General features: G+C 39.1%; 1 protein-coding gene across 1 annotated transcript in view; it reads left to right on the top strand.

The window, feature by feature from the left end:
* LOC106089711 (dynein axonemal heavy chain 5) overlaps positions 1–26,604 on the top strand; it is a 193,746-nt gene that overhangs the window by 150,623 nt on the left and 16,519 nt on the right. Inside the window, exon 33 of the mRNA XM_013255665.2 lies at positions 20,436–20,568. Within this exon, the coding sequence (XP_013111119.2) occupies positions 20,436–20,568 (133 nt within the window). The remainder of the gene's footprint in view (positions 1–20,435; positions 20,569–26,604) is intronic.

Genomic DNA, 26,604 nt, shown 5'->3' with positions numbered 1-26,604 from the left:
CATGAACCGATATGGCCCATTTACAATACCAACCGACCTACACTAATAAGAAGAATTTGCGCAAAATTTCAAGCGGCTAGCTTTATTCCTTCGGAAGTTAGCGTGCTTTCGACTGACAGACGGACGGACGGACAGACGGATGGACATCGCTAGATCGACATAAAATGTCGGGACGATCAAGAATATATATACTTTATGGGGTCTCAGACGAATATTTCGAGTAGTTACAAACAGAATGACGAAATTAGTATACCCCCATCCTATGGTGGAGGGTATAAAAATCACTCTTTATAAGGTAGTCACCAACACCAACACTTCTCTATCTTTAACCATCCGTGTTGCTATACCGATTGTATTTGTGCTAGAGTTCCTGCATTCTTGTTATTAGTGTTTTACTATCGATGTCAAAGTCGGCTCAGATTTCCCACTCGAAACTTCCTCCGTTCTATTCCGATCTTCAATAATCTCCCAGATTATACTCTTACTTGAGTGCCATATCATACTATTTATCTGGTTCTATGGGTCTGACGGTATCAAAAGATGGCTTCGTCCGACTTTATCCCTTTCTTACTTGTTCGAAGTATATGTATGTATAAATTCAGCTTAGTTAAACATTTGCTATGCTGGAGCATCCAAATATACCAATATTTATCTTTTAAATTTAATATCATTTGAAGTGCACAAATCAAGGTTGCAGACTTTTTGAGGTTTAACGTTGGACATTAGTTTGGATTATTTATGCACATTAATGTATGCATGTATTTAAAGTCAACAAAATGAAAATTTGAATCTAAGTCATTTGACACAATGGAGATTATGTTTGGAAGAACATCAGTCATAAAGGAAAGAACATTTGTTCTCATGCCACGTTGAATGTAGCCAAGAAAATAATAAAATAATATATTTTATTATGATGATATATGAGAACAAGAGTTAAAGTTATTGTTGTAGCAGTGTGTTGTACACTGAGGCGGCAGCCCTTGCCGATGTAGGACATCATCAGGTCAATCCGGTACGTACAACCGGTTGCCGTGGACTTAAATAAAGGGTGATTTTTTTGAGGTTAGGATTTTCATGCATTAGTATTTGACAGATCACGTGGGATTTCAGACATGGTGTCAAAGAGAAAGATGCTCAGTATGCTTTGACATTTCATCATGAATAGACTTACTAACGAGCAACGCTTGCAAATCATTGAATTTTATTACCAAAATCAGTGTTCGGTTCGAAATGTGTTCAAATTTTGACAAATTTTGTTCAGCGATGAGGCTCATTTCTGGTTGAATGGCTACGTAAATAAGCAAAATTGCCGCATTTGGAGTGAAGAGCAACCAGAAGCCGTTCAAGAACTGCCCATGCATCCCGAAAAATGCACTGTTTGGTGTGGTTTGTACGCTGGTGGAATCATTGGACCGTATTTTTTCAAAGATGCTGTTGGACACAACGTTACGGTGAATGAACACATTTCGAACCGAACACTGATTTTGGTAATAAAATTCAATGATTTGCAAGCGTTGCTCGTTAGTAAGTCTATTCATGATGAAATGTCAAAGCATACTGAGCATCTTTCTCTTTGACACCATGTTTGAAATCCCACGTGATCTGTCAAATACTAATGCATGAAAATCCTAACCTCAAAAAAATCACCCTTTAGTTAAGGTATTATACACTTGCTAAGAACACAAAGCGGCAATAGCTGAGGTGTAACATAGATTTTGTAAATGATTTACGGGTCATAGGTGGCAGGGAGCCTATTTTTGGGCTCCCGTAATTCGTCGTCTTGGTGCTATGAAATTGTGCTTGGGCTGCAGAAGGCACATATACGATCCTATTCCAAAACGTTCTTTATGTAGGGTAATGCTTGAAACAAGATATCGTACAAAATATCTCCTACAGTTTCGCAGATGTTTGACTTAAAATCTTCTGAATAACATTTAAAAAATACTGATACCCTATCTAGTCAGATTAAACAATAATAATAATAATAATTTCTTTATTCACCAACATATTTCTTTACATTACAATAGATTGCTGATCTGTAATTACAGTTTGGTAAAAAAAGAAAGTAAGGTATTAATAGACAATGGCTCTGTTATAAGCCGTCTGTCATATATATAACTTTTCATGCCTTCTATACGGAGTTGTACTCATTTACTAGAAATTTCCTGTAGGATAAACAAGTTTTTAAGTATGAAATTAGCTGTCGCCAATTGTCAGGTTCACGGCCGTCTAAGATGTTGATCATGGTTTCCTCAGATAGCACAGCAGATTGGAATATTGTAATTCTAAATTCTCTCAAAACAGGACACTCTCCAAGAAAGTGCAGTAATGTTTCATCTCGATTAAGGTTGCACATAGAACATTTTCTTTCCTCGTTTTCTGCATTAAATCTGTTGGCATTCAGGTTGATCAATCCACATCTTGCCTTAAAGACCCAGGAAATTTGATCGCTAGAGTAAGAATCAGTAAAGTACATTTCTCCCATTCTATAATCTAAATGTTTGTATATTCTAGATTGGCTTTGATATTTTAACTTCAAGTTTTCATAAAAGATATAATGTCGTTCACTATTAACCAAGCATGTGCTGAATAAATTCCACTCATATTCATTCGTGGTATTTGGCCATTGTACGTTTAATCGTTGTGCAGTTCTTTTAATATCTGATACCCAAAATCCTTCTTCTTGCAGTAATAAATTAGTTAGCTTTCTTGGTAAACGAGTTTCTTGATATTTGTGCATTATTTGGTGTATGTATTGTAGATGTAGATTTAGTGTATATAAATGGCAACTTTCAACCGCGGTCTCGAGCATGAGTGCGTAGTTAGGAGCAAAACAGGGCACCTTCAGTATTTTCTTCAAAAAATAACGTTGTAGTTTATCAACCTCGTCAAAGTGAGCAAATCCCCATACTTGAGCAGAATATGTTTGTATTGCCCTGCAAACGGCCTGGTAGATTTTCCATTTCATGGGAATATTGACATCTTTTTTTCCCAGAAAGTTAGTCCATGTGGTATTTATTGCCATCTTTGACTGGTTTGTGCGATTTTCTACATGCTTTAAAAAAGATAGCTTTGGTGTAAATGTGACGCCTAGATATTTATACTCGTTTACAATTCTAATCTCATTTCCATTATACATCCATTTCTCTCTTGCGCTAAGCCTTCCTCCCTTTCTGAATATGAGTATTTCAGACTTGCTCATATTGACTTGTAAGTTCCACATTCTGCAGTAGTTTTCGAGGTTTAAGATCATGGTTTGCAGTATATGTATATCATCTGCTAGGATAACAATGTCGTCTGCATATAGCAAAAGTCTTATGTTCAAATTTTTGATGTATATTCCACCTTCTAAGTGTTCATGTAGATCATTTATATATAGAGAGAATAGCATTGGCGATAATAGGCATCCCTGTTTAACACCCGAATCAGTTCCAAAATATTCCGAAAGTTCCTCTCCTGTCCAAACCGCATATTCTGTGTTGTCATATATATTCTGAATCAGTTTTACGAACTTGTTTGATACACCAAGTTGAGCCAGTTTGTATAAAAGTGATTTTCTGTGAACATTATCAAAAGCCGCTTTGAAGTCCACAAAAAATGCGTATACTTTTTTATTTTCCTTGATTTTAAGGCTCACAATAGATGCTAGATTATAGATGTTATCAACAGTGGAATAACCTTTTCTGAATCCGGCCTGATATTCACATAACACCTGATGATGATTTACCCATTTACATAGTCTTTCGTTTAGGATACCCATCATTATTTTTGCCAAGCAGTTCATAAACGCAATTCCTCTGTAATTTGAAGGTTCTGACATATTTCCTTTTTTATGTATCGGGAATATTATAGTCTTATTAAATGCCTTATCAATATCTCCAGTATTTAGAATTTTGTTGTATCTAACTACTAATTGCTTATGGAAATCTTCTGTTGCATATACAATGTGTTCATATGGGATTCGATCCTCTCCTGGCGCTTTATTCATCTTCAACTTTCTAAGAACACTTTTTAGCTCTACCAAACTGATTTCACTATCTAAAATCAGATCAGTGTTAAAATTTAGGGCGTAAGATATTTGCAATGCATTCTGTTGAGGGTTTAAAAGCTCTTGAAAGTGATTTTTGAAACATTCTGATGATATTGTTGGACTTATTTGAAATGTTTGGTTCCTTATCACTTTGACTGCTCTCCACCACTGCTTAGAGTCGCTTACATTGTTTATTGTATTCAATAAATATCTGTTATGGTTCTGTTTACTGATTAAGCATATATATCTGTATTTTTTGGCAGATTCTAAATATTGTGTTTTGGACTCAAGTGAGTTGTCTTTTTTGTAAGTTTTTAACAGAGAGAACATACTATTTCTTGCATTGTGACATTTAAAGTCATACCAAGGTTGTTTTGGTGTAAATCCTCTTTGGTGTACCTCAAGTTTTACTGAGGTACAGCAAAAAAGGCATTAAGTTCGGCCGGGCCAAACATTGGATGCCCACCACTTCGGGTATATATGTAAACTCCCTTTCGTCAAAATTCGGTGAAAATTGGATAACTTATCACGCAAATTCAGCACGGACACTAAGTGGTCTAATAAATATAAGGCACTGTTCAATTTTGTAGAATACAATATTGGCAGCTTTATCCAAATATAAACCGATCTGAACCATATAGGACACAAATATTTGGTTGGGTGTTGGAGGGCTTAAAAAAACTCACTATTTAAAATTTCAGCAAAATCGGGTAATAAACAAATCTTTTATGAGCTTCAAACACTTCATCGGCATATCGTTCTGTAGACAGCTATATCTAAATACAGTCCGATCTTTACCATATTTGGGTCAGATGGCAGGTGGCTTAAAACAACAAACTGATTCAAATTTCAGTGAAACTGGGTAATAAATGCAGCTTTAATCGGTTCCAGACCCCTTATCGGCAGATTGGTCTATATGGCAGCTATATCTAAATATAGTTCGATCTGAAACATGTTTGGGTCAGATGTTGGGAGGCTTAAAACTACCAACTGTTTCAAATTACCGCGGAATCGGATAAAACATAACTCTTTTATGGTCTTCAGACCCTTTATCGGCAGATCGGTCTGTATGGCATCTATATCAAAATGCAGTCCGATCTGAACCATATTAAGAACGGATATCGGGTGGCTCAAAAACACTCACTGATTCAAATTTCAGCGAAATTGGTTAATAAATGCATTTTTTATGGGTTCCAGACCCTTAAACGGCAGATCGGTCTATATGGCAGCTATATCTAAATATAGTTTGATCTGAATTTGTGTAGGTTCGATGTTGGGAGGCCTAAAACTACTCACTATTTCAAATTACAGCGAAATCGGTTAATAAATAAAGCTTTATGGCCTTCAGACCCTTCATCGGGAGATCGGTCTATATGGCAGCTATATCTAAATATAGTTCGATCTGAACCATATTTAGGTCGGATGTCGCGAAGCCTAAAGCTATTCACTGTTTCAAATTTCAGCGAAACCGGTTAAAAAATAAACCTTTTAGTCTATATGGCAGCTATCTCCAAATATAGTCCGTTCTAAACGATGTTTAGGTCAGATATTGAGAGGCAGCTGTTACTTTTAGCTTGCTTTAGAAAAAAAGTGTAAAAAAAGTATATTTGATTAAAGTTCATTCTAAGCTTTCTTTTAAAAAATCCGCAATTACTTTTTGGGCAACCCAATAACTCGCTGCAAAATCGGGTAATATATAAAGCTTTTATGGGCTTCAGAGCCCTCATCGGCAGATCGGTCTATATGGCAGCTATAACTAAATAAAGTCCTATCTGAACCACATTTGGGACAGATGTCTGGAGTGCTAAACCGGTTAACTGTTTCAAATTTCAGCAAAATCTGATAAAAAATAAAGCATTTATAGGAATTAGACCTTTTATCGGCAGATCGGTCTATATAACAGCTATATCCAAATATGGTCCGATTTGGCCCGTTCAATAACTTAACCAGCGTGCATCAAAAAGACGTATCTGTGCCAAATTTCAGCTCAATATCTCAATTTTTGAAGGCTGTAGAGCTATTACAACAGACGGACGGACAGACAGGCGAACATCGTTAAATCGTTTTAGAATTTTACGGCGGTCCGATATATATATACTTTGTAGGGTCGGAAATTTATATTTCGATGTGTTGGAAACGGAATGACTAAATGATTTGTGTTTGTTTGTTTGTTTGTTCCTTATAGACTCAAAAACGGCTGCACCAATTACCTTGAAATTTTCACAGATTGTGTAGGTTGGTCCGAAAGGAAACATAGGCTATATAATTTTTTTGATATCGGGAGGGAGCGTGGACCCGTCCCTTAACCCCAAAGTACTACCCAAAAATAAAAGTGGAACGATCGGGACAATATGGGATTCAAATGAAAGATATTTAAGAGTAGTATACGAATTTCATAAAAAAAAAAGTAGGGACCAAGTACCTGGGAAGCCGCCCCAGCCCCAAAATTCCTTAAAATAGTTCTATTTGACGATCATGACAATTTGGGACTCAAATGAAAGGTATTCGGAAGTAGATAACGAATCAGACATACAAATTCATGGCAAAGTAATGGAGATCACCTCACACCTCAAAAAACCCCAAAAATGGCAATCACGGATATACGGGACTCGGTTTGTTTCTTCCGTATAGACTGAAAAACGGCAGAACCGATTTTCTTGAAATGTTCGAATATTGTGTAGGTGGATCTGGAAGGAAACATAGGCTATATAATTTTTCGATATCGGAAGGGGGACGGACCTCCCCCTTATGCCAAAAACCCAACCCAAAGTCAAAAGGGGACCGATCGGGACGATATAGGTATTAAATGAAAGGTATTGGAGAGTAGAATACGAATATGGTATTACAATTTGAGTCTAAGTACCCATCGGACCGCCCCAACCCCAAAACTCCCCCAAACAGATATATTGGACGTTCATTTCAATATGGGGCTCAAACGAAAGGTATTCGGGAGTAGATTTCGAATCTGGCATACAAAATCAGATCGAAGTATAGAAGATCACGCTAGCCCTCAAAAACGCCATTGGACCCTTTATGACTATATGATACTTGGCTGAACCGATTTTCATAAAATTTTCATAGATTGTGTACGTTTATCTGGAAGGAATAATAGACTATATAATTTTTAGATTTCGGGTGGAGGTGGACCCTTCCCTCTTCAAGTCTAGGTGGCGCTTTTTCTCCTAAAGACTCGCCAAATGGTTTTTTGACCCATTTTGACATTATGGGACTCAAATAAAAGGTATTTGAGTGTAGAAAACTAATTTGACATCCAATTTTGGTGCCAAGTGTTTTGGGGTACGCCCTAAAGCACCCCCTAAACTGAACTTCATTTCCGTTGGGAATAAAGAACGAATTTGATATTTATTTTCAGTGCAAAGTGCCGGTGGCCGCCCCAGCCCAAAAACACCCTCCAAACGGTTGATATTTATCGGCCATGGCAATATAAGGCTCAAATTAAAGGGATTTGAAAGTGCAGCACGAATTTGATATCCATATTTGAGCCGAAATGTCTGAGGTGCCATCCCTCCCCTAATGAGAACATTACCCTTAGGAAGAACATTCCCACCAGGAACGGAGAAGGGGCAAATTCTCACACATCAAAGAGTGCTTTCCGATTCAAGTTTAAACTCAATGATAAGGGAAGTTTTTATATAGCCGAGTACGAACGGCAGTGCGACACCTTTTGGGGAAAATTTTTTAAATGACTATGCATGGCATTGTACCTCGCAAATGTCGCCAACATTAAGAGGGAATAAACACCGCTTGCCCGATGTTCTCGCCAGAATTCGAACGCGGTCAGCGCCATAGGCTACAAGGGCACGAATTTGATATGCGCATTCAGGGTGAATTGTCCCCACCCTAAAAGGATATTAAAGAGTTAAAGAAGGCACAGCGAAGCAGGCCCGGGTCAGCTAGTACTATATAAAATCAGTATAATTACTAACTGATGCCAATCTTTAGAACTTAAAGCACTTAAGTATCACCTTTTACTTGTATCAGCCTGTTTTCCACTAAAATATTATTTCCTTTAAAAAAACCCTCAAGTCTCTCTCAAAATTGTTTAACTATAAGATTATACGTAATACCTGAAAATTGTCTATAATCAATTCTCAAAGACGAGGGCAAACATTTGATTAGGCTTATTCTAAACACCCTCATGCATATAATCCCAATATTCAACATCCATGACCACGCTTACACTTTAGCATTGCTCAATTTATCTCCATCACTGCGGAGAGTCCCACTGACGTTGGTCACTATGGTTTTGTATTACGTTTAGGGCCTAAACTTATATAAATATTTTCGTGGTGGATTCAAACGCAATCATCACTGCTCGTTTTGTGAGTATTGAGGTTTTCCCCCTAATCTTCTGTTTTGACATCGCATAATCATGCTGCCAATGGAAGTGGCCATAAAGCACTTAACACACACACACACGTCCATCCCAACGTATACAACAACAGGGCACTACAATAACATTTGACTCTTTGATGTAACAGAGCATGAATTCTGCATAGTTTGCGAATGTGTGGGTGTAGCTGTAGATTGAAATGGTCATGTGTAAATGTGTGTATTTATGCGTGGAGATTCAAATGAATAGAAAAGCTTCATAAAATGACTCGTCACTATTTAAGTATTATTGAATGGCACACTCATACATGCATGTGTGGGCCGAAAAGAAGCTAAAGTGTCCAAGGTATTGAAACGGAACCGAAACTAAAGACAGATAAAATATAAATGGGTGTTTAATCGTACATGTAATCCAATATCTAAAAATTGTTAAATAGAATAAGAGTTTTAGACGATTACTCACATGATATCTTAGGAGAAACCGTTTTGACAGAAGCTCACAAAGATTTTTAAATTATCTTTTGTCTCCTCCTATAGATGCACAAGATTCGCCAATTAAAGCCAGCGTAAGGGCTAACATTTAAAATGAGTGCAGGTTCCTACATTGCTTCTTGCTTACTCTTGTGAATACAATAAGATTACCAGAGCGGCAAAACGTGCCTCCTGGAAGCTTTTCTGCGAACAGGTCGATAGCGTTGATGACGCCGCCAAGATAAAAAAGTTTCTCTGAAAAGCCCATGTCCAAACTGAATCTTTAATAGACGATATGGGAGTGAGAGCAGAGACAACGGAGGGCATGGCTTTTGATGAAAACCCATTTTCCGCACGATACGACGGGACTCAGGGAGACACTGGAATCTTGGAACAATGACGTCGATCGAAGGTTTCTAATAACGGAATTCATGGTGAAGGAATCCTTGAGGAGTTTCAAACCATTTAAGTCACCCGGACCTGAAGGGATATTTCCGGCGTTACTACAGAAAGAGGCAGACTATCTGGCGCCTCGTCTGGCCAAAATTTTCACAGCGTGCCTAGGACTTTCATATACTCCGAAAGCCTGGCAGGAGGAAAGTGTGGTGTTTATACTCAAGCCTGGCAAGGAAAGTTATGCGACACCAAAGGCCTACCGACCCATAAGCCTTACGTCCTTTCTACTCAAAACCATGGAACGTATTGTGGAAACAATGAAAAAGAGTAGGACATCCAGCGAACTGCTCTAATATAAACAGCATGCCTATGTCAAGGGAAGGTCGATGAAGACTGCCCTGCACGAAGTTGTGCATAAAATAGAAAAATCCTTCGATGCCAAAACGTACACATTGGCGGTATGCATTGACATCGAGGGGGCTTTTAACTAATCCAATCCTTAGACCAGTACCGGGCGGATCCGGTCCTTAGAGACTGGATAAACCATATGCTAAGGAACAGGTAGATAAATTATGTGTCCCATGGCATAAATACAATATAAGGAGAAAGTGGCACAGGGCACGTCACAGGGGGGCATTTTATCGCCACTCCTATGGGTGACCACCATAAATGACCTATTACGGATGCTGACTGAGGAGGGATTTGAACCCGTCTGCTATGCAGACGATGTTATAATACTTCTAAGGGGTAAGAATCCGAACGAGCTATGCAGAAGGGCCGAAAGGGTCTTGCATATGGTATATGACTGGGCCAGACCCAGGGGTCTCAATGTTAACCCAGAAAAGACTGAAATACGCCTGTTCACGAGCAAGACGAAGGTGGGCGAATTCAACGCACCATGTTTCCTCAATAAGATGATTTCGATATCTGACAATGTCAAATACTTAGGTGTAATCTTGGAAACTGAATTGGAAGTGTCACATTCAGGAGCGTACTGAGAAGGCTCACAGATGTTGGGCACTAAGTAGACGGGCCTGAATCCTAGCATAATCCACTGGCTCTACAGGAGCGTGATTAGACCAATACTTACTTTCGCCTCAGTAGAAAAGTGGTGGACTGCTATGGAGAAAAAGTGCAACATAAGGACCATAGAACAGGTTTAGAGAACAATTTGTCTTGGCCTAGGCCGAGCGATGAGGACCACGCTCACTGGGGCACTGAAGACTATTCTAGATATCTGACCCATTATCATACAGATTAAGTGTGAGGCAGCCACGGCGGCTATGAGACTTAAGGCGGTAGGAGAATGGACGATGGGAGCAGCTCATACCAACGCGGTATAATCAAGGCAGCGATAGGAAACCTGGAAGGAAGGGGAGAGGTTTCCGATCGGATATCTGAGATGAACCTTGAAGTTGAGTGCGTGGCACTGCTGCCATCGGCACAGTCTTAGATTGACGGAACCCTAGTATTACCATCTGGAGGATTATGTTACACGGATGGATCAAAGCTAGAGGACAGAGTGGGCCTGGGGGTTTACATTGAAAACCCAGGGGCTGAGATCAGTTTTAGACTGCCTGACCATAATACGGTCCTGCAGGTGGAGATCCGGGCGATCACTAAATGCGTGAAATAGTGTGGTAGTAAGGATTTTGTAAGTAGCACGGAATTCCTAACTTAAAATTTTCTTTTCAGAGGTTACTTTATAGTTTTTAGAGCGCACAACAAGCCGATTACTGGCTTAGGTGTATGTCCATAGTGGCATGGGGCAGATTAATATCTGCACCCTCTTTTCACCCTAACCTAACCTAACCTACTCCTGTGTTCCATGCTCCTTCGGATGTGCGTTTCTAACTCCACATATGATTGTTGTTATATATTGATGTAGCTCACAACCTATCACCTCGTCTATTTTGGTAGATCAAATCAGTAGTAATATTGGGGCAAATACCTTTGCTAATGTCTCGTAGGACAGCTTGGTGATGGTAGTTGTCGACAAAAGAGAAGAACAGGGCTGCAGACCTAGGAAAAATAGAAGTGGGATATCCGACGTTCTTGAGGAATCGCCTGAATCCCCTCCAATTTGTGACGATACAGGTTGGTATCGGGGCCGGTACAAACTAATTGCTTTCGAGGATCAAATTTCAACTGAACTGTTTCGTTGCATCTTTAAAAATATTGAAGAGATCTCACCAGGCGCAGCACTGGATTAAGTCAAGAAGGAAGATATTCCTTCTCGACCAATGGCACAAGCATGGTTACCAAGGATCCTGAATCCTTACTTTGGAGACTAGGGGACAATAATCCCAATCTTTCAACCACGGACTGGAAGATTGTATGAGGCTGGTGGCGCTCGGAGACATGCAGCTGTCACGTAGACCTCAATAAGTCTAAAGAAGTTGCATCTTACAAGTTCAAGCAGAAGGTTTAAAGAAGTAGTGGTTGGAGATTCGAACATAACTGAGCATTTGTATGAAGAAATATCAACCACATATCTAAAGTCTGGAAGATAGCAGGAGACTGGAAGTCCCCCCTACGATCGGAACAGGAGAAGAAGGCGTCGAAATGACATCGGCAAGCCATGTGTGAGCGGATCATCCAGTTGGGTTGGGTCTGCAAAAGGTGTGACACAAAGATACTTCCACAGCAGCAGCTGGTGAAGTACTAAGGATGAGTCGTCGCAAGTGTCCAGTGTGCTGAGGAAGAGTGATTCCACTGCTTTCTAAATTGTCCGTGGATGCGCAAGGAAACTCATCATAACAAAATCGAACGAATATTGTCAAGATGAACACCTGGCGGATTCAGAAGACGAGGCTAATGCAACAGATATTGAGATTTTGAAACTTGACTATGGTCCGGTTTCTGCAGATAAATCTCCAACATTGTAAGGCCCATTCAGAGATTCTAATCATGACAATGTCGAACGAATCATGTGAGGATGAACACCTGGTGGGCTCAGAAGACAAGGTTATTGCAACAGCTGAAACTTGACTATTGTCCGGTTTCTGCAGATAAATCTCCACCATTATAAGGCCACTTCGGCGATTCTAAAGGTCCTTCCGATGGCAGGAGAATTTGATGTTCTTCTTATACAGGAACCATAGGCTGAGATACAATGTCATAAGGATGATTGGCATAAATATCTTATCAGTCAGCTAGTAAATGGGTGGTGAAAATATTTCTGAATTCAAAAACCGCCCTCGGCCGGCTCAGATCCCTCAACGAGATGCCTGATCAGTTCAAAATTTACCTGCTCTGGGACCGGGCCACAAAGAAATTCTAGGGTAGACAAGCTTGAGAGAAATTACCTTCCACAGAAACTGATATCTGTGGATACCCCTCTAGAGGTATGTAATCTAAGTCTTTGGGATCAGGCCCGAAGGGCAACCAATCACAGATGGTCAAAAAATTGGGTTTGTGAACACTCCAAAATTGTGTGGCGCAATCAAGACTTGAAGACATCTACCGCTTTGCCGTCGCTCGATAGAACTGACTTCTCAGTTATTGTGTCCGTTATGACAGGTCACTGTCTGATTGGAAAACATGCTGATAGACTAAAGGTTGCTAATAACGACTTCTGCAAAAGCTGTGAGGACGTCGAGAAAGAATGAGTGTTAATCTTTTGCTCAAATTAGGGATGAACTCAAAGAAAATAGAAGTAGTCCCCATAAAGATTCTCAACCGGTGATAGGAGTTTTTTATGCCCTATATAACTTCTGTGGTACAGGGTATTAAAACTTAGTCCATTTTTTTGCGATACATAGAAGGAAGAGAAAGAGAGAGACCCATTGTGTAAAGAAGCAGTGGGAAATCAGGAGACGACTCAGCAGTTGTTGCTTAAGGAACTATCCACACAATATGCATGTCTAGCGGACTGCAGAATACCGAAAATCCCTCTGCCACTATTAAACAAGTAAAAAGGCGTTAAGTTCGGCCGGGGCGAACTTTGGATACCCACCACCTCGGGTATATATGTAAACCACCTTCCATCAAAATCCAGTGAAAATTCCATACCTTATGTCCCATAGCAGTTATATCGCAATATGTTCCGATTTGGATCAAATACTAATAAGTACAAGTCATTGTTCCATTGTATATAACAAAATATTGGTCTTTTTTAGTAGTTATATCTAAAAATAAACCGATCTGAACTATATACGACACGGATGTCGAAAAGCATAATATAAGTCAGTGTGTCAAATTTCAGTGCAATCGGATTAAAAATGCGCCTTTTATGCACCAAGACTTCAAATCGAGAGATCGGTCTATATGGCAGCTATATGCAATTCTTGATCGATCTAGACCAAATTGCAGAAATATGTGGAGGGGCTTAACTTAACTCTTTGTCCCAAATTTCGACAACATCGGACAATAAATGCGCTTTTTATAGCCCCAAAACCTAAAACCGAGAGATCGGTTTATATGGCAGCTATATTCAAATCTGGACCGATCTAAGCCAAATTGATGGAGAATGTTGAAGGGCCTAACACAACTCACTGCCCCAAATTTCCGCAAAATCGGATAATAAATGTGGCTTTTATGGGCCTAAGACCCTAAATTGGAGGATCGGTCTATATGGCAGCTATATCCAAATCTGAACCGATCTGAGCCATATTAATGGAAAATGTCGAAGGGCCTAAAACAACTAACTCACTGTCCCAAATTTCATCAAAATCGGATAATAAATATGGATTTTATGGGCCTAAGACCCTAAATCGGAGGATCGGTCTATATGGCAGCTATATCTAAATCTGGACCGATCTAAGCCATATTAATGGAGAATGTCGAAGGGCGTAAGACAACGCACTGTCCCAAATTTCAGCAAAATCGGATAATAAAAGTGGCTTTTATGGCCTTAGACCCTAAATTGAAGGTAAATTGGAGGATCGGTCTATATGGCAGCTATATCCAAATCTGAACCGATCTAAGCCATATTAACGGAAGCTGTCGAAGGGCCTAAGAAAACTCACTGTTCCAAATTTCAGTAAAATCGGATAATGAATGTGGCTTTTATGGGCCTAAGACCCTAAATTGAAGGATCGGTCTATATGGTAGCTATATCTAAATCTGGACCGATCTAAGCCATATTAATGGAGAATGTCGAAGGGCCTAACACAACTCACTGTCCCAAATTTCAGCAAAATCGGATAATAAATGTGGCTTTTATTGGCCTAAGACCCTAAATCGGCGGATCGATCTATATGGGGGCTATATCAAGATATAGTCCGATATAGCCCATCTTCGAACTTAACCTGGACAAAAAAAAGAATCTGTGCAAAGTTTCAGCTCAATATCTCTATTTTTGAAGACTGTAGCGTGATTTCAACAGACAGACGGACGGACATGTCTAGATCGTCTTAGATATTTACGCTGATCAAGAATATATATACTTTATAGGGTCGGAAATGGATATTTCGTTGTGTTGCAAACGGAATGACAAAATGAATATACCCCCATCCGTCGGTGGTGGGTATAAAAAGGAGGGAAAGAGATTAGACGGCACCCGACCCTCAAGGAGTGCGCTCGCGAGTAAGCAGGGAAGTACTTCGGCAGCAGTAGCTAGCGAAGCATCCAAGAAGCAAGTGCCCAGAGGAGTTCTTCCACTGCTTTCTCAACTGCCACTGGATGCGTAAGAAAATTCATCATGACAAGATCGAACGAGTTTTGTGGAGAAGAACACCTGGCGCACCCAGGCGACTAGAATAATGCAATAGTAGTGAAAAATCCGAACCCTGACTGTGGTCCTGTTTCTGCAGTTAAATCTCCATCATTGTAAGGCCGCTTCAGCAACACTAAAGTAGTGGCCAGCCTTGAAATTAATAAATCACACAACTGGCTGGCTTACCTCTAGATGCCGTCTTTGAACCTTAAACTTCTGGTTTAAGCCGCTTCAGCTAGGACAAATAGCCTCATTGTGCGATGCTAATGTACATTACAAGATAAGAGAAAGTTGGAATATTGAAATCGAAACTGTGAGGTGCAGATTGGCAGATTGCAACTAATAGTTTATATCGATATATAACTTTCAATCTGTCGTAATAAAGGAAATACTCGCACATCAACTTTTATTTTATTACCAGGACCAGGTATGAGGTAATAGATGGTACCTTTGTACCGGAAGGATATGTGACTTTGTACAGCGGAAGGATATGTGACTGGGATGTGTTGGATGACCGCAGCTTCTCTGGTCATCGTTACATTAACTTCAGCCTTAGAGCAACTATTGCAGAAGTGGTCCTTCCACACATTTTGCATGGCAATCCGTTGAAGATCTGAAAAGGCAAGGGAAACTGTGGAGAACATTGATGTAACAGTGATCGAGCGGATCACGAAAGCCCTGAATGACTTGCATTAATGTGGATGTCCGAGCCAAACCAGGGGCAACAGCGGTCTCCATGATGGACGTCCAAACCGGAAAAGGCGGCGATTTCGAGGACTGACGTCGTTCGCGCATTTTATAGGTCCAAAACCTAAAATCAGGAGATCAACCAATGTGGCAACTTTATCCAAATATAGACCGATTTGGGCCATATTAAACACGACGAGGATAATACAGCCCACCGTGTTAAATTTCAGCGAATTTTAATTGGCAGATAAATGGCAGCTATATCCAATATAGCCCCATCTTGACCATACTCGGTACGAATGTCGCGTCTTGAAGTATGGATCACCGTTGTCTTGTCCCAAGGTCGATCTCCTAACTTTAAACGATATTTTGACCTTCATTGTAAATTTTTATCTTAAATTACAAGACGCAAAGTTAAGGATTTATTAACTTACCATTTGAAATAAAAAATCCTTAATATGAAGGAAAATATTTTTCACCAAAGGGAATGTTTTCTTAGAAAATTGGAAAATTGATTATTATATCCTACAATACCACAGTTGTACGAGGTATTATAAATTTGTACATTTGTTTGCAACGCTAAGAAGGGGAAGAGCTAAACCCATCGATAAGTATTACGATCGGCTTAGAATCACCTCCTTCGATTTAGCTATGTCCGGCTGCCTGTCTGCCCGTCTGTCCATGTTAATTTGCGTACAAAGTACAGGTCACAGTTTTCATCCGATCGTCTTAAAAGTTGGTACAGACATGTTTTTCGGTCTAGAGACGAAGCCTATTGAAATTGGAAAAAATCGGTTCAGATTTGGATATAGCACCGATTTGCAGTAATAATACAATAGAATTGTCATTGGTTAACCGATTTTTTGGCTGGAAGGATTTTCTTATGATTTTCGACATTATTGGTAAGTTTCATGGAAATCGGTTCAGATTTAGATATCGCTGCCATATATGTATATCGTCCGATTTTCACTTCTAGAGCCACTGCAAGCGCATTTTTTGGTCAATCTTGCAAAAACTTTGTACAATGGTTTCCTCGACAACCACCACAATGTCTGAGAAGTTTGCTCGAAATCGGTTCAAATATAGATATAGCTCCCATATACATGTTCGTCCGATTTTAAGAAATATTGCAATAAAGTGCTCATTTGTTAACCGACTCTCTTTTAATTTGGCAAAAGGGATTTTCTTATGACTCTCGACATTACTGGTGAATGTCACAGAAATCGGTTCAGATTTAGATATAGCTGCCATATATGTATATTGTCCGATTTTCACTTCAAGAGCCACTGCAAGCACATTTATTTTGCACAACGCTTTGCTCGGCGACTACCACAATAAATCGGATGGTTTGATCGAAATCGTTTCAGATTTAGATAGAGCTGCCTTATATATATTCGTCAGTTTTTGGGTAATTTGCAATAATATTGGAGTTTGTCAACCGTAGTTATTACAGTTTGAACATATTTGCTCAAAATTTGATCTGAAAACATCCACCGTGGTCCTTCAAAATTTGTTCAGATTTGGAAAAAGCTCCCACATAGTACATATAGCGTAGGTGTACGGTATTATACAGTCGGCACCGCCCGACTATTGCCCTTCCTTACTGGCTTTTAAATTTAGTTTGCTTATTTTTGGCTCGAATCTTTAAAGTAAGAAAAAATGTTTTTCAGTGCTAATGATAAGCCTTCGATCAACCTCATTATTCAAAGATTCAGGTGCCTCCGTGAGTCCCGTAACATGTCCTCCGTTCTCTCTGCTCTTACTCCCATGTCGTATACTAACGTTTCAGTTTGGATATGGGTATTTAAGATAAACCTTTTTTACCCACCACCGAAGGATGGGGGTATATTCATTTTGTCATTCCGTTTGCAACACATCAAAGTATCCATTTCCGACCCTCTATATATATTACACGCTACAGTCTTTAAAAATAGAGATATTGTGCTGAAATTTTGGACAGATTCTATTTTGTCCATAAGCAGGTTAAGTTCAAAGATGGGCTATATCGGACTATATCTTGATATAGCCCCCATATAGACCGTTCCGCCGATTTAAGGTTTTAGGCCCATAAAAGCCACATTTATTGTCCGATTTTGTTGAAATTTGGGTCAGTGAGTTGTGTTGAGCCACCCGGCATGCTTCTTCAATTTGGCCCAAATCGGTCCAGATTTGGATATAGCTGCCATATAGACCTATTCGCTGATTTAGGGTCTTAGGTCCATAAAAGCCATATTTATTATCCGAATTTGCTGAAATTTGGGCCAGTGAGTTGTGTTGGGTACTTCGATATTCTTCTTCAATTTTGCTCAGATCGGGCCAGATTTGGATATAGATGCCATACAGACCGATCTATCGATTTTAGGTCTTGCTTTCGTCTTTATGACAGTGAGTTGTATTAGGCCCTTCGACATCCTTCTTCAATTTGGCCCCGATCGGCCCTGACTTGAATATAGCCGCCACATAGACCGATATCTCGTTTTGAGATTTTCGACTCATAAAGGGCTAAGTTATTGTCTGATGTCGCCAAAATTTGGGACTGTGAGTTCTTCAATTTGGCTCAGATCGGTCCAGATTTGGATATAGCTGCCATATATACCGATCTCTCGACTTAAGGTTTTGGGCCCATTAAAGGCGCATTTATTTTCCGATGTCGGTGAAATTTGGGACAGTGAGTTGTGGTAGGCTCTTCGACATTCTTCTTCAATTTGGCTCAGATCGGTTCAGATTTGGATATAGCTGCCATATAGACCGATCTCTTGGTTCAAGGTTTTAGGGCCATAAAAGGCGCATTTATTATCCGATTTCGCCGAAATTTTGGACAGTGATTTGTGTTAGGCCCTTCGACATTTTTCTGAAACTTTACCCAAATCGGTCCATGTTTGGATATAGCTGCCATGTGGACCGATATCTTGATTTAAAGTCTTGGCCCCATAAAAGGCGCAGTCATAATTCGATTTCACTGAAATTCGACACAGTGACTTTTGTTAGGCTTTTCGACATTCGTATGGTATATGGTTCAGATCGGATTATTTTTAGATATAGCTACTTAAAAGACCAATATTTTTCATACATAATTGAACAATGACTTGTACTAATAAGTATTTGTTGCAAATCGGAACATATTTCGAAATAGCTGCTATGGGGCATAAGGTTTCCATTTTTCACCTGATTTTGACGAAAGGTGGTTTAAATATATACACGAGGTTGTGGGTATCCAAAGTTCGGCCCGGCCGAACATAACGCCTTTCTACTTGCCATGAACGCTATCAACCTGTTCATAGAAAAGCTTCATGAAGGCAGGTTTGCGAATAATAAAGGCAGGTCCACTGAAACAGCCCTAAAGGCCCATATAGTCAACATACTTGCCGAATATGGTCCAGATCGGACTAAACATGCATATAGCTTCCATATAAATCGATCTCCCAAGTAAAGGGCCAAGGCTGGAAAAATTCTCATTTAGTACTCAATTTAGTTGAAATTCGGAACAGACTTTTTTAATAGACCATTCCCTGTCTTTGTAGGTCTAGAACGAAACATATTTGGATAAAGCTTTTGAACCCACACTACATGTATACACATATATCTGTGTTGATGAATGTACAAAATTATGCTCTGCCAAACTTTTTGTCATTCCTACTTGTTAAGCCTAAACTACGCAGTATTTCGTTTTCACCTATATATGCTCTAAGCCGGAGCCTTTCAGACATTTCTGGCTTAATTTGGGAATATTGTAGTATATTCTCGAGTTTGGACATGTGGCTCATGGGAAAATGTCAATGGTGTTATAGATCATTTTCTTGTTATTGGTGATGTTGACATAAAAATACTATCAGGACAGCTAAGGTAGTGCAATAGAAGTCTTGAAGTTGTTTAGAAAGAAACATTTTTCTCATGGCTCTTGACTTTAGCTCAGCACAGGTAAAAGAAAATACTTGGATTTTATGAAGAAATTATAACCCATCGTAAACATAATTTGTATATTCATAATGCTCTGTTTTATAGACCAGTATATATGGTCACAGACGTATCATAAATTTACAACGACTTTGTAGAAGATATGTGAATTTAAGAGGGTTTGCTTTGGTATAAGTCATGTATGACCTTTTTGTCAAAGTAATTGTGGAAACTTTAACAAAGAAATAAGTTTTTCCATTTAGTCTCTTAAGTAAATCCCAATTACGCTTTATAACAAATTTAAAGAATTCTTTCAATATAATGTCAGGCATGGAAACCACAACATGTCAAGTTCACTGGAAATTCTTAAAACTATTGTGTTTAAGGTTTTCCTTTCTTTTTTTGTGAAGAACTCCCACCTTTGCATGGCTCCTTAGGATTTCAATTTGTTTGCTGATATGGTTCACACTTTAAATATTTTATAATCCAATATTGAAATCTTCCTATAGCATAACTTGTCGATACTTGGAGAAATGTTACATTCTTCGGCTGCAGTCCCGTGAGATAACAGTGTAACCTTTATGTTTTGTCTTGAAGAATGCGATGCCATGCATGAGTACGTGGGAAAGAAAATTTATGGCGTCGTAACAATTCCTATTCTAGAGATATACAGCGTTTTTGCCTTAGTGTTTTATTTGAGATCATATGACAGTTGGTCTTTAGCATGTATTTTTGTTTTTTTTTTTTTTTTAGTTTTATATGTATATTCAAAGTCTTATTGTGCATTTTTTTCTTGTCTCTTTCGCCGGATGGAAATTGATGTCTCTGTTGCCGTACAACATCATTTCACACGCCCGTGTTGCTGCATGATGCCCTTTTCGGTTGTCTTTCGATGGGTGGTGTTGCTGTGGCGTTTATGTCGTCGATTGTCTCCCATGCCTGCAGGAAGTAACACGAGCACATAAAGGCTGGGCTCTTGACTCGGTCGTATTACAAAACCAAATCACCCGCTACAATAGAGAGGACATAACCGAGTATCCTCAAGAAGGCGTATATGTTTATGGCCTTTTCCTGGAAGGTAAGTTTGCATATGAATTTATTTAAATATAACACTCGGTTGTGAGTTGAAAACTCAGACATGAATCGAAAGAAAAACTATTTGATGAACTGGAAGAAAAGTATGTATAAACTTATTAGGCAACCTTTCTTTGAAGCTTAAATATTGAATTTTATAAAATAAGGATATCACTACAAAAAAACCTTTCGGCAGATAAACAATCCAAACGCATGAAGTTATTATCAGGAACGTTTGCTTATTCAAAGAAATAGAATCCAATTAATTGTTTTCACACTTCATCATAGGATGAGATTGACTTTGGCATAGGTATTCAGATGCGTAATACAACAATCCAAACTAAATTTCTGGAAAAAAAGTGCAAAATTTTAATAACTTTGAAGCTTTTTATGTGCAAATTGTGCAATGCGTATTTATAGGAGCTGTATCTTAAGCTGAAACGATTTCCATAAAATTTACCGGATATGTCAATCGATCGATATCAGGTGGTCGATCGGGAACTATGTCAAAATCTAAAACGATTTCTATGAAACACAGCAGTAATCTGCAGATTAATAAGAAAATCCTTTCTGACACATTAAGTGAGGATTGGATAACAAATGACCATGCCTAATCGGAAGAACATTTATATGGGAGGCTCTATTCAAATCTTAACCGATTTCTTCCAATATCAATATGCTTCGACTCTAGTTAAATAAAAGTTAAATCGGGCTAAGTTCGGTCGGGCCAAATCTTATGTACCCTCCACCATGCCTCAAATTTGTCGAGTTCTTTTCCCGATATCTCTGCTGTGCTGTTTAAGGCTATAGACCGATTCGATTTGGCACATATGTTGAAGGTCATGAGAGAAACCGTTGAACAAAATTTCAGCCAGATCGGATAGTAATTGCGCCCTCTAGAGGTTCAAGAAGTCAAGATGCCAGATCGGTTTATTTGACAGAAACCGTTGAACAAAATTTCAGCCAAATCGGATAGGGGCTCAAATTGGATAGGCGCTGACTAGGGGCTCAAGAAATAAAATAGGGAGATCTATTTATATGGGAGCTTTATCAGGCTATAGACCGATTCGGACCGCATTTGACACGTATGTTGGAAGTTTTGGGGAAGCCGTTGTTCAAAATTTCAGCCAAAGTGGATAATAATTACGCCTTCTAGAGGCTCAAGAAGACAAGATCCCAGATCGGTTTATATGACAGCTATATCAGGCTATGAACCGATTTAAAACGTACTTTGCACAGTTGTTGGAAATCACAACAAAACCCTTTATATAAAATTTCAGCCAAATTGGATAATAATTACGCCTTCTAGAGGCTCAAGAAGTCAAGATCCCAGATAGGTTTATATGACAGCTATATCAGGTTATGTACCGATTTAAACCATACTTACAACAGTTGTTAGAAATCATACCGAAACACTTCATGGCAAATTTCAGCCAAATCGGATAAGAATTGCGCCCTCTAGAGGCTTAAGAAGTCAAGACCAAAGATCAGTTTATATGGCAGCTATATTTAAACATGCACCGGTATGGCCCATTTACAATCCAAACTGACCTACACTACTAAGAAGTATTTGTGCAAAATTTCAAGTGGCTAGCTTTACTCCTTCGAAAGGTAGCGTGCTTCCGACAGACAGACGGAGAGACGGACGAACATGGCTATATCGACTTAAAATGTCATGACGATCAAGAATATATACACTTAATGTGGTCTTCGACGAATATTTCGAGGATTTACAAACAGAAAGACGAAATTAGTACCCCCCATCCTATGGAGTGGAGGGTATAGAAATTTCTGTGACAAATTTGTACATAAATTAACATGGACAGGCTCACGAATAAGGCATTCAAACCTAAAGCTGCGGGTTGAAGCCGCTTCTGCTTGTACACATTACCAGATATAGGGAAGTAGTTGTCAACGAAAGGGGTGAGCTGCTTATCGAATATGTTATAAGTTGCAATCTGGCCATTTGTAATAAAGGGGATAAACCGACCTTTATTACCACGGACATGCAGGAGGTTCTAGACATTACCTTTGTATCGGAAGATGGAAGCGCAGGAATATGTGACTAGGAAGTTCTGGGTGTCCACAGCTTCTCTGATCAGCGTTATATTAGTTTCAGCCTTGGAAAAACTACTGAAATAGTGGTCCCTCGGCTAAAAAGAAGAAGGGCGGATTGGGATAAATTTCTTCACAAATTCTGCACGTCTATCCCTTCTAGACCACAAAAATAAGTGATTCTATCAAAAGCTGTCATTGAGAGTGGACGTGTTCTTTTAAAGCTCGCATTAAAAACGCAATTTTTCATAGTTTCACTTGTGATCACTACGTGCCTGCAGTGGCACCTGTCTGCGTTGGAGAAAAGATTGTTCCATTTACAGAAAGCGCAGAATACCTGGGCGTTTTGCGCTTTCTGTGGAGAGGAAATTTAACTTCGAATCCAATATTTAGGAAAGGGAAAGAAAGGCTACTCTTGACCTATACACCTGCAAGAGAGCTATTGGCAAAGGTTGGGTACATACTGCAGTTGTCAGAACTATAATGCTATATGGTGTTACGGTCTGGTGAAGAGCGCTTCAAAAATCCACCTAATGTTCAATAGTCAACCGGATCCAAAGGATGACTTGTTTGTGCATCACAGCCGCTCTGAGGACAACAATATCCAATGAACTCAATTCAATGCTACACCTAATGTCTCTGGACATTGTGGCTAGACCAATTACTGCGACCACTGACGTGAGGCTAAGATAGCATTATCTTTGGTCATATGACGGCTACGATAGAAAGTACTGTACCACTATCATAGTAAACAACATGTAAAAGCGTGCTAAATTCGGCCGGGCCGAATCTTATATACCCTCCACCATGGATCGCATTTGTCGAGTTCTTTTCCCGGCATCTCTTCTTAGGCAAAAAAAAAGGATATAAGAAAAGATTTGCTCTGCTATTAGAGCGATATCAAGATATGGTCCGTTTTGGACCACAATTAAATTATATGTTGGAGACCTGTGTAAAATGTCAGCCAATTCGAATAAGAATTACGCCCTTTGTGGGCTCAAGAAGTAAAATAGAGAGATCGATTTATATGGGAGCTGTATCAGGCTATAGACCGATTCAGACCATAATAAACACGTATGTTGATGATCATGAGAGGATCCGTCGTACATAATTTCAGGCAAATCGGATAATAATTGCGACCTCTAGAGACTCAAGAAGTCAAGACCCGAGATCGGTTTATATGGCAGCTATATCAGGTTATGAAGCGATTTGAACCTTATTTGGCACAGTTGTTGAAAGTAAAAATAAAATACGTCGTGCAAAATTTCATTCAAATCGGATAAGAATTGCGCCCTCTAGAGGCTTATATGACAGTTTTTCGGTTTATATGACAGCTATATCAGGTTATGAACCGATTTGAACCATACTTGGCACAGTTGTTGAATAGCGTAATAAAATACTTCATGCAAAAATTCATTCAAATCAGATAAGAATTGCGCCCTCTATAGGCTAAAGAAGTCAAGACCCAAGTTCGGTTTATACGGCAGCTATATCGAACCATGGACCGATATGACCCATTTACAATACCAACCGACCTACACTAATAAGAAATATTTGTGCAAACTTTCAAGCGGCTAGCTTTACTCCTTCAGAAGTTAGCGTGCTTTCGACAGACAGACGGACGGACGGACGGACGCACGGACATGGCTATATCGACATAAAATGTCGGGACGATCAAGAATATATATACTTTATGGGGTCTTAGACGAATATTTCGAGTAGTTACAAACAGAATGACGAAATTAGTATACCCCCCATCCTATGGTGGAGGGTATAAAAAATAGGAATGTAGTAAATAAATAAAGGATACTTCGCCTTGGGGCTCCCAATCCTTTTAAGCTGATAAATGGACCGAACAGCTGTATAACAAGTAAAAAGGTATTGAGTTCGGCCCGACCGAACTCCCACCACCTCGGATATACATATTAACCCAAATAAATGCAGCTTTTATGGGCTCAAGACCCTTAATCGGGACAAACTGATATTCCGATTTAGGACTATAATATATCAGCTATAGTCAAAAATGGTCCGATTTGGCCCACTCAGATGTTACATTGTAAAATTTGTACTGATAAATGAAAAATATCTTCAACTTAAAGTCAACCTTATCTTGTGGCCCACATTTAAAGTCCTTGTAGTTTATGCACCACATTTTGTCGTAATCTGGCGGTCATTGCAGCTTGTCTGAGTCATACAAGTTTCATCGCCATGAAAAAAAATCATTTTTCCATATTTATTTTAATTCTGTTAGATTTTTTCTACGAAATTTTCAAAACACCTGAACACAACAAAAGTCTTCTTATGCTGGCACTTGAAAAATGTTTGCATACATTTTTTTACAAACGAAATGTCATTGTTACAACCATGTTAGTTGCAAATGTATTAAGTTTAAATTTGATTATTTTAACCAAAATGCTTTCATAGCCATTCGGCCGTCAGTGGTAATCACACTAAAACCTTTAAAAAATTGAGGTATTGAGTTGAATTTTGCACAGATTGGTATTTTTAGTACGCAGATTAAGTTCACGAATGAGCCAAATCGGACTATATTTTTTTTGATGTTCTCGCCAGGATTCGAACTCAGGCGTTCAGCGTCATAGGCGAACATGCTAACCCCTGCGCTACAGTGGCCTCCTTCAACCCGCCGATAAAGTGCCTTAAACCTATAAACGCCTTCTTTATTGACCGATTTTGCTGAAATTTGGAACAATGAGTTGGACTAAACCTATCGTTGGTTGTGCCAGAAGAAGTTCAGGTCGGACTATATGTATTGGGTTTCCCAAAAAGTAATTGTCGGTAATATAGTAGAAATATAGTCGGCGTTGACAAATTTTTTCAACGGCTTGTGACTCCGTTGTCGTTGTTTTAGCGTTAGAAGCCATCAATACAACTTCCAACAGATGCACGAAATCATGTGTAATACGGTAGAAGTGTAATATGTCACAGACAAATTGTCTGTCATTACACAAAAATACATGCATTGGGAAAAGTACAGCTAATAGACAGGGTTGTCGAGCATTGTTAATGTGGTAATTGTATCTTAGATGCGTTTTCGCTATTAATACGATTCAAATACCTAACAAAGACGAAACGCGTCCCATAGTGGTTGCTGTGTATTGCTATCTTTGGCTTTCCTTTTCCATTTGCATCTCCGATCATTGAGCTCGTCTCGAAAGAGAAACAAACAAGAATTGTAAAATTTTATGATCTTCGTCCTAACAGGCAAAAAACTTGAAAATTGACTTTAATTTTAGCGAAATCGAGTAATAAATGCGAATTTTGTGGTCTTAAGACCTCAAATTGGCAGATCGATCTATAAAACTGCTAAATCTAGTACGCCCTGATCTAGACCATATTCGGGTCAGATGTCGGGATTCTTACAACAAATCATTGTTTCAAATTTCGGTGACATCGGATAATAAATACACCTTGTATGGGCTTAACACTTTGTATTGGAAGTTCGGTGTATATGGCAGCTATATGAAAAAATTTATGAACCGATTTGGACCATGTTCATATTTGATGCCAGAAATCTTAAAACAATTCACTGATAATAAATGCAGCATTTATGGGCTTAAGACCCTGAATCGGTAGACCAGTCTATATGCAAGCTATATGTAAATATGACGATGATCTGAACTATCGCTGACCTGAGTTTGTAAGTCGATGAAAATTATGCTCCTCAACTAAATTTATTTTGTCTAAATGTTTAGCAGAATCCATTTAGGTGAGTTCCCAAAATTATGTCCTTTAACTTTTTTTACTTGTTCCCCTAGATCATTATCGTAGTCGTAAGTCTCGGTAATGCCATGGCGTATACAATAAGTAAGACTTATGTTTTAGATCAGGGCGGCAAAAATGGCTTTTTGTTCACATAATTTTGGATTGTTCACAGTCCCAATCCGTGAGCAACTTTCATTCAGTTTCACATAATTGAGAAGAAGTCAATTCAAAGGATGGAATTATTTGGGCGGCATTTGGTGAA

Source organism: Stomoxys calcitrans, chromosome 2, assembly GCF_963082655.1.
Source record: "Stomoxys calcitrans chromosome 2, idStoCalc2.1, whole genome shotgun sequence".
Classification (NCBI taxonomy): Eukaryota; Metazoa; Arthropoda; class Insecta; order Diptera; family Muscidae; genus Stomoxys; species Stomoxys calcitrans.
Note: the sequence above shows the minus strand (reverse complement) of the source record. Positions and strands in the feature narration are given on the sequence as shown.